Consider the following 15,818-nt stretch of genomic DNA (forward strand, 5'->3'; position numbering starts at 1 on the left):
TTTCTCTTCGCGTTAGAGGAGTTGATGATGTAAAAATAAAGAGCCGGGCGTTATTTCAAGCTTCCAATGACTAAGCTTTGCGGCTTTACACTTTATCCGATGACTAAGCAACTCTAAAGTTGGTGACGTTATCGCAATTCAATCATTTGCATCTCTTTTCGCCTGAGGAGGCGTCATAAAAAGGGTGTGCTGGTACCCCCTAATGCAAGACGAGCAGGAAGAAGCAAATATGAGCATCCATCTTCCATCCGCTTTTAGCGACGTTACTATTTATGCACCTCCCAGTGAAATCGAATACCTTGTGAGCTACGGAGCACATACCTTGCATATCCCCAGCTTGGACGTCGATCGCAGGTATAACAAAGGAGGCTAGCCAATCATGGCCAGATTCAAAGACTTGCCAGAAGAAATCATCCTTTCTATCCTTGAATATACGTGGGAGGCCTGGAGGGAAGAGGTAGAGAACCATGCTCATCTTGAGTCTTATATGGGGAGTCCACATCTTAGCTTTCAAAGCAACCTACTGCCCGTTAGCAGTATGTATTTTCTTCCCCATCCATTTTCTCCTTCATTTAAGCTAGATTCTCTTTCCCTGTCAAACAGTGCATGTCGTTGGGATCCTTTTTGAGCTAATAATCCACCTTTTTTATTTCCTTGAAGAACAGTTCGAAAGGCTTATGGTATACTGGGTGGCCAAACAGGTTAGGCATCCCAGAGTTGACGATAATGAAAAGGAGGAATGGCTAGAGTCAATGCTCCCTCGACCAGCGACGCAGTTTTTCCTCGAAATGATAGGTAAGGAAATGAGTATGACTCGTTTGGAATGGGAAAGCCAAGAGAGTGTCCGCTGTCCGGAACTTGTAGGCTCCATTAACCAAGTCACTGAGTATCTCCTGTGCGAAACTCAACAGCAGAGCGACCATGAGCGCACGGCCCTGAAAAGCAAGTATCAATATACCCTGTGCGCACTGGCTGCAATAAAGCTCTACAGTGGAAACCAAGACCCATTCTTTGAAGACTTTTTTGAGGACTACGCTGAGGCGGACAGTAAGACTCCCGAAAGAGTGACCATGGATATCTGCAGCGTTGCGGGGATGGTAGCCATATTTGAGGATGACGCTACCCTATTGACTCGGGTATTGAATAGGGGACCATTCTGTGTCAATACTGCTCATGAATTTTTTGGCAACCCAATCCTGGTGGCCGCGCAGAAAGGGAGCCTTGAGTGTATGGAAATTCTTCTTAAACAGCCTAGAAGGAGATTTGTCACAGATGGCGCAGGGCTAAATGCGTTACACATTGCTGCCATAGCGGGAGATGTGTCAATGATCAAACTATTGCTTGAGAATATCGATGGAACACTTTATCAAGAAAGACAGAGAGGGCTACCGTTGACTCTTGCCGCAGAAAAGGGACATGAAACTGCTGTAGATGTCCTACTCCACGGCCTAGATCCTCGGCCTATCGCTGAAGATGTCGATGAGGCCATTGCAGCCGCCGCGGGCGCTGGTCGTGAAGGGATCGTAAGATATCTCTGGAACTATAGTAGTTTGCCTGCTAATGCTAGAACAGTGCGTGACATCGCACGATTGGATTTGAATGACGAGGAAGCCGTTAACTCTGCTGATAGAGCAGCGGACAACGGGGATGTTGATGAGGTAGATGCTAATGAGGCGGATGCAGATGATAATGAGGCAGATGATAATGAGGCAGGTGCTAATGAGATGGGTGCTGGTGATAATGATGATCTAGATTTATGGTTTTCAGAACCAGGAAAAGACGCTCCCATAACAAGCTGTGGAGTCGATGATATGTTTGGCATGAGCTTAGAGATGGACATGCTACTCGCTGCTGCCATAAAGGACCATGAGAATATCGTCAGTCTTATTATTGACTCTGATGTGATACGGCCCCGGATCCAGAGGGGAGTAGCTGCTGCGTGTTTCCAAGCTGCCTTGCAACATGACTGCACAAAGGTCGCAAAGATGCTGCTCAATCGCTTTGAAGGCCTAGCCAATGAGAAATATGGCATGAGTGCTACAGAGCCCTTAGCTTTCGCGGCAGCGTGTACAGCCACAAATGTCATGAAACTCCTTCTCGAACGAGACGACATTGATGTCAATAGTCGTGACACAAGCCGTGCTACTGCAATCTGCTACGCAATGAGACCCCCCATGGAAACGGTCGATAGAGTGACGGATGAATTTGAAGCGCTTAGGCTTCTGGTCGCCCAGGACGAAGTTGACGTCAACTGTGCAGACAGTTTCGGCGACAATGCACTGATGGGAGCAGCTATAGCTGGAGATCGGCGAATGGTAGATCTGTTGATGAGCCGTGAGGAGCTAGATATCAATGCCAGTAATCGCTTTGGCGAAACTGCGCTCTCACGCGCTGTTGTGCTAGGAAACATTGATGTTATCAAAATTCTACTGGCTCGAAATGACCTTAAGGCTGATGAACGAAACAAGCTTGGCCTGACTCCGTTCCTGATAACGGCAGTCACAGGCCGTGTTGATATCATGGAGCAGTTCACGAGCCGCACCGATGTCGATATCGAGGCGAAGGATCCCAAGGGACGAACCGCCCTCTGGTTAGCCGCTCATCGAGGAAATGCTGACGCCGTCACGTATCTGATTCGCCACAGCGCCAATATTAACGTGGATCTCAACGTGCGAGATGATGAGGGTGTATCTCCATTGGAAGTTGCAGAGGGAAAACCCTCGGCAAAATACAAAGGGACGGTGCTGGCTCTGACCGGGAAATGCGAGACAAATGAGACAGCCGAGCGTCCATCCTATGTCGACGACGACCCAGCATCCTTCCTATTCCCATTTGATTGTTGTGTGGCTTGTGAATTAATTCACCCAAAGGCTCACGGAATCTACTTCGGCCAATTTCCTGGCTTTTCTGACCCGTCCTGTAATGGCCTCGATCTCAACGAAGAGGACCTATCCTACCCGAACGACGACAACCGCTCTTTCTCAGACTTCTCTGTCTCAGATTACAGTCCCTCAGACGATGGGAAAATCCGCTACTATCACCCACAATGTTACAATTGAGATTGAGAGAAGCTGAAGGTTTCCCGTTCGGGACAAAAGACGATGCCGCGGCAAAGCTGAGTCATCTGTATTATAAAAGTGTATTTTTAGTTAGTTAGTTTACCAAAAGTTAATTACCAAGTTGTAAATTATTTATTTTTAACTACCTTAATTAAGTCCATCTGATTTAACAGAATTGATGACCACCTATATTAAGGTCAACAAATATCGAAATCAGCTAACCCGCAAGCACCGGGATTAGGCTGTCCATCAGACCTATGGCGTAGTCCGTACCCTGGTAGATGACTGGTCGTCTTTTAGCCTACCTATTAGATACCAAGCGCTTGATACCTAGCAAGCCCGTCCACCTCATGTCTCCAATGAGAGACAGCAATGTCGACTACCTTGACCCCAGCTACTGGATCTATCAGATAAGATGTTCGGCTCGAGCATGGATTCAGTTGAGATTTCATTCCCATTGCCGGGTCTACTTACTTCAGCCGCAGAACCAAGGCAGAGCTTGTCGTCTGCTTGGTACATACCCCTGTAGCCAGGACCATTATTGAACTTCGATCTTCGGCTCTTGTCGAGATTGTCCATCCATAATCTACTTAACATGGAACTCCCGTTGAATGGCTCGAAAAAATACCCGCTCAAGTTCTCTTGCCGCGGTTGCTTGTGTATGAGACCCTTCTCGAGGCCGTCTGACACCGAAAATCCATCATTGTAACATCTTAGGCCTTGCTGTCAGACTAGAGTTAGATGTGTTATCGTGACACTTGTGAGACGCGGACAAGGTGAAACAAAGCGTCCTGGGCACAGGCCATCCTGTCTGAATGATTAACATTGCGTTTGTGCGAGGAGTAGAACATGGCATGTCAAGCAGATTCGGGATCTCATGGCTCATTCAGGTGAAAAATATGACCTTCTAGAATGAATGGCCTTAGACGATCGCCCATGTAATTGCCAGGGTGTGGGGATTACATGTATCTCATCATTAATTTGGTTGCCAACTTCAGACCTACATACTTGGAGCGGCATAAATGCCTGGAACGACTCTTGTGTCAGTCCTGAGATAGAAGATTATAAAAAGCCAGAATATTCATCCGAAGATTTCCTTTTCCCTTGTTTTGAAGCTAAAGAGCAGTACAAAAATTACATCATAAAAGTTGGAGAACACTGCAAACCTTTCCTCTGCGTTTTGACTTGGTGTAAGGGGTTCTGTTCCACCAGCGATTGCACAGCAAGAGGTTTACTCAGAGGGAAGTTCAATAAAAAAAGTGTCAGGGGTCGAAGAGATCGATGAATGGCCAATTTAAGAACACAAATAAGAGAAAAAGGAAATCACTGAGTTCTCAGGAAAGTGAATACCTAACGCGCCAGATACGAGACCCCGGATCATTTTGAGAACAAATATACCTCAGGACTGGATCGTTCGATGAACGCCTTTTTAGAAGCATAAATAAACTACGCCATGTAGGTACTGGCATCGACGCCTTCCTCAGGATATTCCCTAGATATATGTGTGAGAAGGGATGTAATAAACTTTCTGATGATTGAGTTAGACTTACGGAAGTGCGACCTCGAAGCGCTTCTCAATATCCTTCAGTACCTGCATGTTCTCTTCGTCACTGACGAAGGAGATGGACAGGCCCTTGGTACCGAATCGACCAGCACGGCCAACTCGGTGAAGGTATGAATCGGCGTCAATTGGCATGTCGTAATTAATGGCCAAGTTGATTCGCTCAATATCGATACCACGACCGAAAACGTCAGTTGCCACGCAAATACGCTTGTTGAACTCTTTGAACTCGCGGTATCGTTTAATACTGAGTGGATCGTTAGTTATATAATTCTTTCATAGAAGTGAAGAAAGAGACTTCATCATACCGCTCTTCCTGGGAAACACCGGAGTGAACAGCAATACTTGGGAAGTTACACTCCCTCAGGAGCTTGTCAAGCTCTGTCGCACGAACAGTACTCTTAACAAAGATGATGACTTGGTTAAACTCAAGGTTGTCAAGGAGCTCGTTGAGCTTGCGGTTCTTCTCTGCTTCGCTGAGTTTGATGTAGTATTGTTGAAGACCATGCAAGGTGAGTTTAGTATCATCATCGACATACACTTCGAGAGGGTTTCGCATGAACTTCTTGCAAATAGGACGGATCTCCTGGGCAAGAGTGGCACTGAACATCATCACCTGCTTATCAGCAGGAGTAGAGCGGAAAATTTCTTGAACATCGGCGCGCATGTCTGAAGTAAATGCGTTAGTTTCGTATAGCCAAGTATATAGTACTGATATAAGATAGAACTAACCCTTCTGGTCGAGCATTTTGTCACACTCGTCCAAGACAAATGATTTGATATTGCGGAGGGATAGCTTCTTGTCCCGCAAAAGGGCATTCAATCGGCCTGGAGTACCAACAATGATGTTGGGATGGGTATCCTTGGAAGAAAGGATTTCAATGTCCTTCTGGATCGGGGTGCCGCCGTAAAACACCGCAGTCTTTACGTCTGGCATATATTTGCTGAATCTAGCATATTCGTCCTTGATTTGATAAGCCAACTCTCGAGTAGGGCACATGACGAGGATAGAGCAAGTTCCAGGAACTGGCTCAAGCTGGTGTAGAGTGGTCAAGGCAAAAACAGCTGTCTTTCCAAGACCGGACTTGGCTTGACAGAGAACGTCGACATTAAGGATAGCTGTTGGGATGCAGACTTGCTGGACTGTATGGGGTACGTGGCAGACATGTTAGATTGGTTCGATCCAGTTTCAAGAAAACGCAGGATGAAAAAGATATCCGCCCATTCCAGCTGTTTCCAGAGCGACAACAGAAGAGAATAACCCTTTTCTCCGCGCGAAAAGGAGGGAAATCTAGCAGCTGATATATGTAATACTTGGAAGAGCGCAAAATGCATGCAACATATAGGCTCATCTGCAGGGCGGCACGAGGAGGTATCTTCAGGGTGGAGAACATCTCGATGAATTCAAGGTTCCCACGCTTGCTGGTGTCGCGACAGGTCAATGTTACGTTCCCCTTGCGCCAGTAAAGGCCTAGGAGGACCAGAAGCGGCGAAAGTGGCACTAGTTCGATCCTACTCTGGGGTCGAACACCGCAAAATGAGGCCCACAGGCCTGTGTCTCTTGCGCGAAAAGAAATGTGTTTCCACAGATGGTTTTCTTTTCTTCTTGAAATAATGTGTCCTCATGGATTGCTTTTCCCTCGTGCCGCCTGCAAGCTCGTATCGGCCATATTCTCTTGATTCCAAAGCGGGAATGGGCGGATATTTGGCTGGGTTTCAACAGGAAGGACGTGGGAGAAATGTGTTAACTAACCCTCCGATGGATGTTCGAAGCCGCAATCGGTGATCGCGCGTAGAAGTTCTGCCTTGAGGTAGAAATCACGGAAACCGGTCGAATGGATGCCGACATAACTGCCCTTCTTGTCGGCGCCCGCTCCGCCTACAGTCAGATCGCCCTTCTTAGACGCATCACCGTTGGCAGCTGGCGCAGCTGGTGCAGCGGCAGCATCAGTGGTCTGGAGTTCCTCATCGGAGTAGTCGATAAGATCTTCTTCGGTGGCCATGGTGCGAGAGTCTGGTGATTTCTGAGTCAAGAGGAAGAGACTATAATGGACAAGGCTTCTCCCAGAAATATACTAAGCAAGGAATGAGCACTAGATTTCAAACTGGGCTACTCGATGAATATGAGCTATTCTTGTATTCGAGAGAGCCCCTTTAAGGTGGTTGTTGATGATGATGGTGATAGAACAAAAAGCTTGAAGTTTCGTTAGAAGTTGAAAGCGCGAAAGTTGAAAATGGGCGTTTCCTCTTTGGGATTCCCGGAAAATCATTGCCCCGATCATGTGAATAGACTTGCTTAGTCATTCATTTACGCCTCGCCTCACCTTTTTTTTCTTTTTGCTTGAAGAGAAAATGCAAGGAACGTCTAGACATCAACCAGTCAATAATATATTTTGATATCAAGTGAACGTCCGCAAGCAGCATGGCTAAGAAGGCCCAAAAGGCCCAGAAAGGGTCAGGCAGTCGGGCGCAAACTCACCTCCATGCAAGAGTAGCTTATCTATGCAAGGCTGCTGACTATTTACAAAGTGCTACCTCACCCAAATCTAGCAAGGATGGCAACAAGAGCCAGGTAGACTATGATACCACATGCATCTTCGAGCAAGAGATTTCAAAGGAGAACCGGACTTCCGGAGTGGGCTGTGGAAAGAAACCATTTTCATCTATCTCTCGACAATACGGAAACCAACTCCGTGCGGTATCTCAGAAATCACAAATAAGACTAAACCGCGAAACAAAGCGATCCATATGCAAGAGATGTGATTCATTGTTGAGACCAGGGGTGACGTGTTCAGATACAATAGAGAACAAAAGTCGAGGAATGAAGAAACCATGGGCTGACACTCGGGTCATTACATGTGGATTCTGCGGTACACAGAAGCGCTTCCCCCAGGATGTCCAGAAGAGTGTCAAACTCGCCGATCGACCAAAGCCTCGTTTACCCAGGGAAATCGTGCCATCACCGCCAGATATACAGCCAGGATAAAAAATGCCGCCTTGATTTTACTTTTGACCATTGTTTTACTGGCCAGTTAAGCAACATGCATGGCTACTTGTGCGATCCTCCAGACCATAATAGTCTCTCTGTCCATGATCACGCCTACTAGTTGTCCACTAATTCTCCGGATGAAACTCGAGCTGAGAGTTTCTGTTTGCTAATTGCAAAGGCAAATATTCCACCGGAATAGCCATGCAGGCCAAGATATTCTGCTTCGAGGTACGGGAAGAAAAGCAAGCCTAGAGTTTTGGCTGATACACATCGCCGGTGTATACATTTGCCAGTCTAGCAGACCTGGAACATCGGCAACTATTTCCTCTCATAAACGTTATTCAGAGGAATACGAAAGTTTTGATCAGAACATAGTTTTTACAAATTTGAATATGCGGGCGAAATAAACTGTGTATAATATTTGATACACACGAATACGGAGAACATAAAGGAATTCTACATCATTATCATTTTTGTAACATCCAAGTGAGTCAGAAGTATTTGATCATGATTTCATGTAGAAAAAGTGAGATAATAGGTGTTGTTAGTTCACGTTTAAGCGCAACCAGCTTGAATTGTTTGTTTGGGGCCAGATAGTTTTTTCATTTATCCTTCAAGGTATATTATCATTTATTCAACTTTGCTGTCAAAGTTCTCACCCTCAACTAGATCTGGGATATCATCATCATCCTCATCATCCTTCTTGCCCTCCTCCTTCTTTTGCATGCTCTGGTAGCTCTCGGCAAGCTTGCGAAGGGAGGCAAGGGAATCAGGTCCAAGCTGGTTCAGGATACCAGGAACCAATTCAGTGAGTTCCTTCTCCTCGCCGTTACCGTAGATGGCAAAGGTGTTGCTGGGAACAGAAGCGTGAACTATTGTTGTGTTTCATCGGTGGTTAGCATGTCTATAGAAGGAAGATGCAAAAATAGTTAGTGAGTTTACCTTTGGGAGCAGCAAAGTGGATAACGTTGCCATCCTCCTTGAACATGTTGACCTCCTCAATCGCCTGGATTGGCTGGACGTTCATCTTCTTCAAAGCAGTCTGCAGCTTCTTGTCATCGGTTCCGGAGGACTTGTGGACTTTCTTCATCTTGCGGCGGGGAGTTCCCTTTCCACTGCACGTATCGTATATGTCGTCAGTCATACCAATTCATATTGTCGCAAGTTTTCAATCCGCTGATGTATGCCAGAAAATAAATAGATAATATGTTCTCCTCGCCACTTCAAGTTCTAGCCGGCAGAGGAAGTTTGATAGTGGGGGTGTCGAATAGGTCCGATAACTGAAAAAGAAAGGTGTAAACATACCCTAAAAGCAATTGGCAGTCATGTTAGCGAGGAAACACTGGAACCTTGTATATTAAACCATGATCTAAATAGCAGGACAAGATATAGGCTTGCCAGCCTCCCAGCACCGACCAAAAAAGCTCCATTGTTGGTACTTGGCACTAAGAAACAGCAAAGCAGCGGGCTAGTAAAAAGGACAAAAAGGTCATACCGATTCGCACACTCTGCTGCATCTTCTGTAACTTTGCGAGATCCATGATGAATATTGTCTCCTGTCCCTTCTGTTTCCTATAGTCTGTTCCTTTAAAATTTTTAAGGCCGGGAATTCCACCGAGGTATACGAATGCGGAAAAGGCGTAAGCGAGACGATTGAAAACGTCTGGGAGAGACGAACAGGTTGACAGGGTGAAAGATCTAGAGTAGAATAAAAGAATCGCAAAAGGACGAGGACGTCCAGTTTGATATTCAATAATTAGCTTCACTTGCACACATCCAATCAGGGTTATTTGTGGGGGGAACGGAAAAATCGGGGAGCTCGATTTGCCTGCTGTTTGCAGTCCGCGAGGCGCCCCCTGGGTTGTCTCTTTGCGCACGTATTAAGGGACTCGGTATTGCGAGCAGCAACTTACCGTGTGGAATGGTAGATATCTGCGTCCTGCAGGCGTCTGGTCGAAACGTCGGCTACAAAAGTCAAGCTCGCTTTTGCTCTTTTCGATGGTTGAGCAATAAACGCCAAGCCAGGATTCGGTTGGTGGGTTTATCCGGGTGATTAGCCCTAACTTAATTCCAAATACGGAAATCAGCTTTCCATCTCTCTCTATATACTTAAGTGTTTCTATCTGGGTGCTGCGGCTGAGGATATATATATATATATATATATATACATATAGATGGTGGTGTTATATACGGCTGAGGATATATATGTATATATATACATATAGATGGTGGTGTTATATGCGGCTGAGACCTAGTTGTTCGTGACATGCTGTTCCGACCACTCCCACAGACGCCGTGCAGTGTCCTTGTCGTGAACAAGGTCGTTCTTCCAGTCCGGGATTCCCACGGGAGAGTAGTACTCGCCATTGCGCAGTTGGCTCCTAGCACACCCGGCGGCCCATAGATGGTTCTTCGCCCCATTCTTTTCACTGGAAGCGAATGGAACAAGTAAAGCAAGGCCATATTTAAGTGCAATACTGGATGCCCTTCCCTGTTCGTACAAGGCTGTCAAAATAACACCGGGATGAATCGAGACGCTCGTAATTTCCGGGTACCGTCTGGCTAGCTCCGATGCGAGCAGGATATTTCCAGCCTTTGAAATCCCGTATCTAGTCCATCTGTTACATGCCAGCAGGTCATCGGTAGAAGTCATGAGTGAGAGCAGCCTCGATGGCGAGGAAGGGGCCATCTGCCAAGCTGCAGACGAGATGGACAGAACTCGAACATCAGAACCAGGTTGGGATGCTGTTTTCCGGAGCGTAGGTAGCAATAGTGACGTCAGGAGGAAATGGCCCAAGTAGTTTGTACCGAACTGCACCTCATATCCGTCCTTGGTGCGGTAGGGTTCCAAGCCCATCACTCCAGCATTGAGGATGAGAGTATCAAGGCGCTCAGATTCTCCGGTAAATAATTTGGCTGCTTCCCGGATAGACTCAAACGACGACAGATCAAGGGGTAGATATCGGATGTCCACAGTCTGTTTTAGCCGTGACTGGATATCCTCCATTGCTTTACGGGCCTTTTGCTCATTTCGAGCACCTATATATATCCTTGCGGGTTGGTGTTTCGCTAGCTCCAGGACCGTTTCTTTTCCAAGGCCTGTGTTTCCTACAACGCCATAAGCATAAGCGACCGTGTAACTCAAGAGCGGTATTAACTCTCACTCACCTCCTGTAATCAAAATGACTCTATCGGACTGGTCTGTTATATCGCGATCCGGCCGAAATGCCGATCCGTAGACCTGCTGTGCAAACTGATGGATGAGCAAGAAAACCAATCGAGCCGTCTCCAAAGGGCGAGCCAAAACAACCCTGGTCAAAGTCAGCAGGGCAACGAGCTCCTTGAACGCATGACTGCTACCGTTCTTCGGCTGTGGCCGTCCTTGGGCTGCGCTTGTCTTGTGGCCTTGGGCGGTTGAACCGCCTGCCCCCCCTGTGCGTCTTTGAGTGATTTCTGACATGTTTAAAGCTATTTTGCAAAATGGTATCTTCCGTGGTAACAAAAATGGTAATAAAATACGTTCTAAATGTTACAACTTAAGAATACATATCCAACGTGGAAAACTGCATGATGTGTTGGAAAGCTGTTTGCTGGCCCAGGGTATCTTGTCTGGAGGTCGTTTGGTCTCGAGGATCATCCGAGGTTGGTTTTGAACTACTGGCCCAAAAGGTACCTAAAGTTTTGAGTGTTGCCCAATGTTAGCGCGAGGCGGCGATGACTAAACAATACAATTACAACTGTCCCTTGTACTGCGAGCCAAATTTGAAGATGGCTGTGCTGGAGCAAACGGATGCATGGTGATTACAATTGATAGCTGAGTGTCACACAGAAGGACCCAGGCACAAGATACGTAATGGTCTTCCTTGCCACTTGCCATATCCTAGTTATGATTGAGATAGGTTACAAAAGGATCGATCAGGATGCGTCGAAGATAACAAAAGAGATTGTCATATCATTCATCAGTCTTTATTTGTTTCTATGATACAATTCATATCGCCTCTTGCCTTTCGCTCAGCAATTTTTAACCCCGAAAACTTCTCGTCGGCGACCTTTATCGTCACCAGATGATGCAATGCTCTATCACGGGCCTTGTCGATGATATCGACTTCACCTGCCATGGCTGACCTTGGCCATGTGCGATATATGCACGGCCGGTCTAGCTTTAGGCGGATAGTGCAGATGGAAATGGGATGCCCGACATGAGTTGTAGTTCATGGTTCGGCTTAGCTTTTCCCGTGTGAGGAAGTCAATTGATTGGATGTCCAACCCTACCAGAGGGAGTATGATCTCAACCAAAAGCGTAATGTGTGCGATCTTCACCAGTATATGGAAGATCTACTTAAATGTTGTTTTTACCTGTTTTCCCACCCCTAGACAGGCGCTTCAACCGACGTGGGGGCCACGCTGGGCAGCACGGCCACTGTGGCAACCTCTCTCGTGGCGCTTCATATTACTGCGTACACTGAAGGCCTTGCCACAGCCTGGACGAGGGCAACGGAATGGCTTTTCACCGGTGTGGCTGTGAGAGTGAATGCGGAGGCTGGAAGGTCGGGAGAAGGCCTTATTGCAGGTGCGGCAGATATACCTGTCATGGTTGAGTGGGTAGGCTGCAGTGTTTGATGGAGGGAAATAGTGATGGTGTTGCCAGGTGGTAGTTCCAGTCATCTCTCCCATGTTGACCAATTGATGGTGATGGTGCTGAGCAGGTTGCTGTGACTGTGGCTGTGCAGCTGGGACTGGCTTGAAGGTTGGGACGCTGGAAGGATAGAACTCCGGCGAAGAGACTTTTTGCTCGGGGGAGGCAAAGCGAGCCACATTTGAGTTGGCTGGTGAAGGATAGCGAGCCTCGCGAGCCTCTGAGAAGGATGAGCGGTTGGAATAAGCTGTTCTGGAAGCTGGACGCTCAATGGAAGCATCTGAAGCTGGACTGTTGAGGGTGGAAGACCCAACCAAAGTTGGGGTGCTGGAAGTAGATGGCGAGCGTCGAGACTCCTCGAAGCTGGACCCTGGTCGCTGTGGAGGAGTTGGAGGAAGTATCATTCTATACTTTCTCTCTGACTTTTCCTCTTCCCAGTCATCAAACTTTGGTCGTTCTATATTTCTATATTAGCGACCATGGTTCTGCAACACAGACATAACAGATAGGCTACTTACTGGCTGACTGGGGAGGAGATATGCTTTCGATGTCCTGGAAGAGAGTTGAGATAGGCGGTAGCGAGTATCTAACAACGGGCTCGGCCTCTGGAGAAGGGGGTAGCTCCATGACGGTCGTGTATGGAGAAGGGGTTGCTTTGATGTTTGACGAGGTAGTAGCTCCCCACGGCCGCCGTGACTGTTGAGTAGAGTATGAAGAGCGTCGAGGTGACGGAGGGGCATAGTTGGTGACTAGCTGTGCGAGATCCATGGCTGCCAGTGTAGGGTATAGGAGAGAGTGAGAGTTGGTAGCGGCTGCTTGTTTATGTTTGGTGTATGTCCAAGTAGTAAGTGTATAGATATATCGAGGGAAGGAAAAGTCCAGGGGGGTGCGGAGGAAGGTGTTATATATAAGAAGAGGAAGAGAGAAGGGGGATGGGCTAGAAGGAATAAAAGTAGTCTTTAAACCAGGCGGCTTTTAAAAAAAACGTGTTCGGGGCGAAAAGGCATGGTGGGCAAGGGTGGGTGTTTAAACCAAGACTTTAAGGCTTAAAGGTTCCAGTACAAGGGATCAAGGACGAGCTGACCGAGAAAAAGGAATGATAAGTCCTCATTCTCTCTGCCTTCTCTTCGTCTCCTCCATGGGGTCAGGGATAAACTCGATAACACGCCGGCGGAAACCTTGTCATCGCCCCCGTATTGCAATTACTGGCTCGCCGGGGGTTTAAAATAAAGTGGAAAAAAAGGAACGGCGTTTATTCTTAGCAATTTTGCAAACCCTTTTTCGCTTTCGTTTCTTTTCCGTTCTGTATTCTTTGCTTTTTTTCCGTCTCCAAGGGGAATCCACTCGTGGTACAAGTGCATTACGACGCAGGTTGATCAACCGGACGGACATGCACACTTCCTTATGGCCGGGGGCTCCCTCGAGGGAGAACAAAAGAAAAAAAAAAAGAAAGAAAAAGAAAAAAGAGGGTCGAGGTGCTTGCCAGCGAGTGAGAGCTCATACTAGTGATTTCAATCACATCCAGGCGATCTTCGACGGACGCCATCTTTTCTTGTCATGTACCCGATGGGGGAGGGATTCCAAGCAGGGTCCATTAGGTCGGAGTAGTATGGAGAACGACAGCTGTAACCTTCACAATATGGAAGATATCTCCGCAGTTCCATTTTGTATATAATGTACTAGGTACCTGTGTCATCAATGTCGTAGTGATATGATGAATGAACAAAAGATGGAATTTTGCTGCTACCGTTGAAAGGGTCCTTGTCCATCTTTTTCAGCCGAGAGTGTGATCTACACACGAGTACAGCCCTCGGACTCTGCTTTTCTCGGTTCAAACGGATGATAGTCGAAAGTCGAGACAGATGTGTGAGGACTTGTCTTGTGCCGAAAAAGCCCATCTTCAGCATCATGTTCTCTTTTTGGCGCTCGGCAGCGTACATCCAAGGCATATTCACACAACCGATATCGGGAAAAAGATCATAACTTTCAAGATGATCAACCGTGTGTATGGAGAGCGTGAGATATAAAAAAAGAAAAGAAAAAAGTCATCATCCAAAAACGAACAGTTGGTTGACGCTTCGACTTGTTGTCTTTGGTTTAGTGCTTGGGGAAACGCGGCATAATTCACCACTCAGAGCTCGCCAGAGACATCCTGATATGTGCCTCGAGGAATGGCGGCTGGTGGGAATATGATCCGTGCCATTCACATTTCTTTCTTTTCATCATCTTTCTTTTTTCCCCTCTTCTCCTGTGGCACCTGTCCCTGTTTCGATCATGATTGGGATGTGTTTAGTATGCCTAATCTGTGGAGGTGGACTGACGTTTAAACGAGCAGCAGAGACGGCGACACAGAGCATCCCGTACTCGGTCACATCACATCACATCGCATGGCCATCCCCATGGTCAGGATAAAGAGTACGGCGCAGTTGAACAAGTCAGTAGCAGTGGTGATACTGACGGGCAACAAGCGAGGCAGACCAGCATAGTGTTTTTTTGAGTTCATCACAAGCGAAAGACACCACAGGAGCCACGTTAAACAGGTCGCTGTGGCTGTCACTTTTTCTTGACCTTGTTTCCTCACCCTGCTTGCCTCCCCCGATCAGGATGCTGCAGGCGGGTTTGGCCTCGTGGGAAAAGGCTTGCTAGTCCTGTCCCGGTTTAAGGCTCTCTCGCATCTTCTTTTCTTGTCTTCTCATGCAAGGGAAAAAAGAAACCACACAACGGGCTACCAGATTTGGCCGAAAGCCAAATACGAGGCAAATGTAATTTAATTTTGGTTGCAGAAGTTGACTCTTCTCGAAAAGAAAAAAAAAAAAAAGGAAGAGGAGGATGTACTCCGTCCACTCAGGTCGATACGACAGATTCGTTCGTATGGGGAAGATACGCCCTTTTGTGTTTTTTTGACTTTCTTTCTCTTCAAACGTCAAGCACAGATCGTTTGATAGATTGCCTCAAAGAGGATGTATACATACTTAGATCGATCTGTACTTATGTACATGCTTTACCTGTTCCATGGAGAGTTCGATAGAGGGGTTGGGGATATGTCCGGCCGGCTGCTGTGAGTGGTTGGCTTCTAGCGAACCACGATAGCCCTCTTTTACCTCGCTGGCTGCATCAACCCATTCCATGCCATGCCACGCCTTGTCCTTGATGCCTTCGTCAACCTGAGGAAGTGTGTATGGGTGAGTGAGCGTGGATTGGTGGGTTGATCTTCTGCTGGAGGATGCAGATCTACGCGATGGCCACACATCGGACGGCACGCACGAGGAAGCAAAGAAAAGAAAAGAAGTGTGTGAAAAAGCCAAAAAGGTATGCCAGAAAAGAAAGACTTTTGGCTGTTTTTTCCTTTGTTTTTCCATGCCCTCCCTGGGATCCGTACTCAAACAATGAGCTCTGAGCAAGCTAACCAGCTAAGCTAAGCTAACTACCCCGTGAGGCGTCCCGTTTTCTCAGACGGAACATTTTTGCCGCTCTTCTCGCTCTCGATTCCCATCTCTCTCGCCTATGTTCTAAATATATCTTGCAAGGAGATAGAGGCTAAATTCTCAGGGGGTGGAGGAGACACAGACGAGC

General features: G+C 47.1%; 7 protein-coding genes across 7 annotated transcripts; 3 read left to right on the plus strand and 4 right to left on the minus strand.

Annotated features, from left to right (window-relative positions):
- Nucleotides 1-379: 379 nt before the first annotated feature.
- On the plus strand, nt 380-3,107 carry TERG_01306 (uncharacterized protein; the record flags this gene model as incomplete). The annotated part of the gene is made up of 2 exons (XM_003239276.2): nt 380-536; nt 661-3,107. 2 exons carry the CDS (start codon nt 380-382, stop codon nt 3,057-3,059), a joined length of 2,556 nt encoding a protein of 851 aa, XP_003239324.1. The 3' UTR covers nt 3,060-3,107.
- Nucleotides 3,108-3,975: 868 nt separating this feature from the next.
- On the plus strand, nt 3,976-4,344 carry TERG_11700 (uncharacterized protein; the record flags this gene model as incomplete). The annotated part of the gene is made up of 1 exon (XM_047750771.1): nt 3,976-4,344. The coding sequence occupies one exon, from the start codon at nt 3,976-3,978 to the stop codon at nt 4,342-4,344; it is 369 nt and encodes a 122-aa protein (XP_047605383.1).
- Nucleotides 4,345-4,505: 161 nt separating this feature from the next.
- Nucleotides 4,506-6,623, minus strand: TERG_01308 (ATP-dependent RNA helicase SUB2; the record flags this gene model as incomplete). The annotated part of the gene is made up of 5 exons (XM_003239278.2): nt 4,506-4,551; nt 4,610-4,867; nt 4,929-5,289; nt 5,353-5,763; nt 6,374-6,623. The coding sequence occupies 5 exons, from the start codon at nt 6,621-6,623 to the stop codon at nt 4,506-4,508; spliced, it is 1,326 nt and encodes a 441-aa protein (XP_003239326.1).
- A 419-nt stretch (nt 6,624-7,042) lies between these two features.
- On the plus strand, nt 7,043-7,606 carry TERG_01309 (uncharacterized protein; the record flags this gene model as incomplete). The annotated part of the gene is made up of 1 exon (XM_003239279.1): nt 7,043-7,606. One exon carries the CDS (start codon nt 7,043-7,045, stop codon nt 7,604-7,606), a length of 564 nt encoding a protein of 187 aa, XP_003239327.1.
- Nucleotides 7,607-8,239: 633 nt separating this feature from the next.
- Nucleotides 8,240-8,753, minus strand: TERG_01310 (nascent polypeptide-associated complex subunit beta; the record flags this gene model as incomplete). The annotated part of the gene is made up of 2 exons (XM_003239280.2): nt 8,240-8,481; nt 8,552-8,753. 2 exons carry the CDS (start codon nt 8,751-8,753, stop codon nt 8,240-8,242), a joined length of 444 nt encoding a protein of 147 aa, XP_003239328.2.
- Nucleotides 8,754-9,860: 1,107 nt separating this feature from the next.
- Nucleotides 9,861-11,069, minus strand: TERG_01311 (uncharacterized protein; the record flags this gene model as incomplete). The annotated part of the gene is made up of 2 exons (XM_003239281.1): nt 9,861-10,717; nt 10,778-11,069. The coding sequence occupies 2 exons, from the start codon at nt 11,067-11,069 to the stop codon at nt 9,861-9,863; spliced, it is 1,149 nt and encodes a 382-aa protein (XP_003239329.1).
- A 923-nt stretch (nt 11,070-11,992) lies between these two features.
- TERG_01313 (uncharacterized protein) lies at nt 11,993-13,013 on the minus strand (the record flags this gene model as incomplete). The annotated part of the gene is made up of 2 exons (XM_003239282.1): nt 11,993-12,702; nt 12,764-13,013. The coding sequence occupies 2 exons, from the start codon at nt 13,011-13,013 to the stop codon at nt 11,993-11,995; spliced, it is 960 nt and encodes a 319-aa protein (XP_003239330.1).
- Nucleotides 13,014-15,818: the final 2,805 nt, after the last annotated feature.

This window comes from Trichophyton rubrum (assembly GCF_000151425.1).
Source record: "Trichophyton rubrum CBS 118892 genomic scaffold supercont2.1, whole genome shotgun sequence".
NCBI lineage: Eukaryota > Fungi > Ascomycota > Eurotiomycetes > Onygenales > Arthrodermataceae > Trichophyton > Trichophyton rubrum.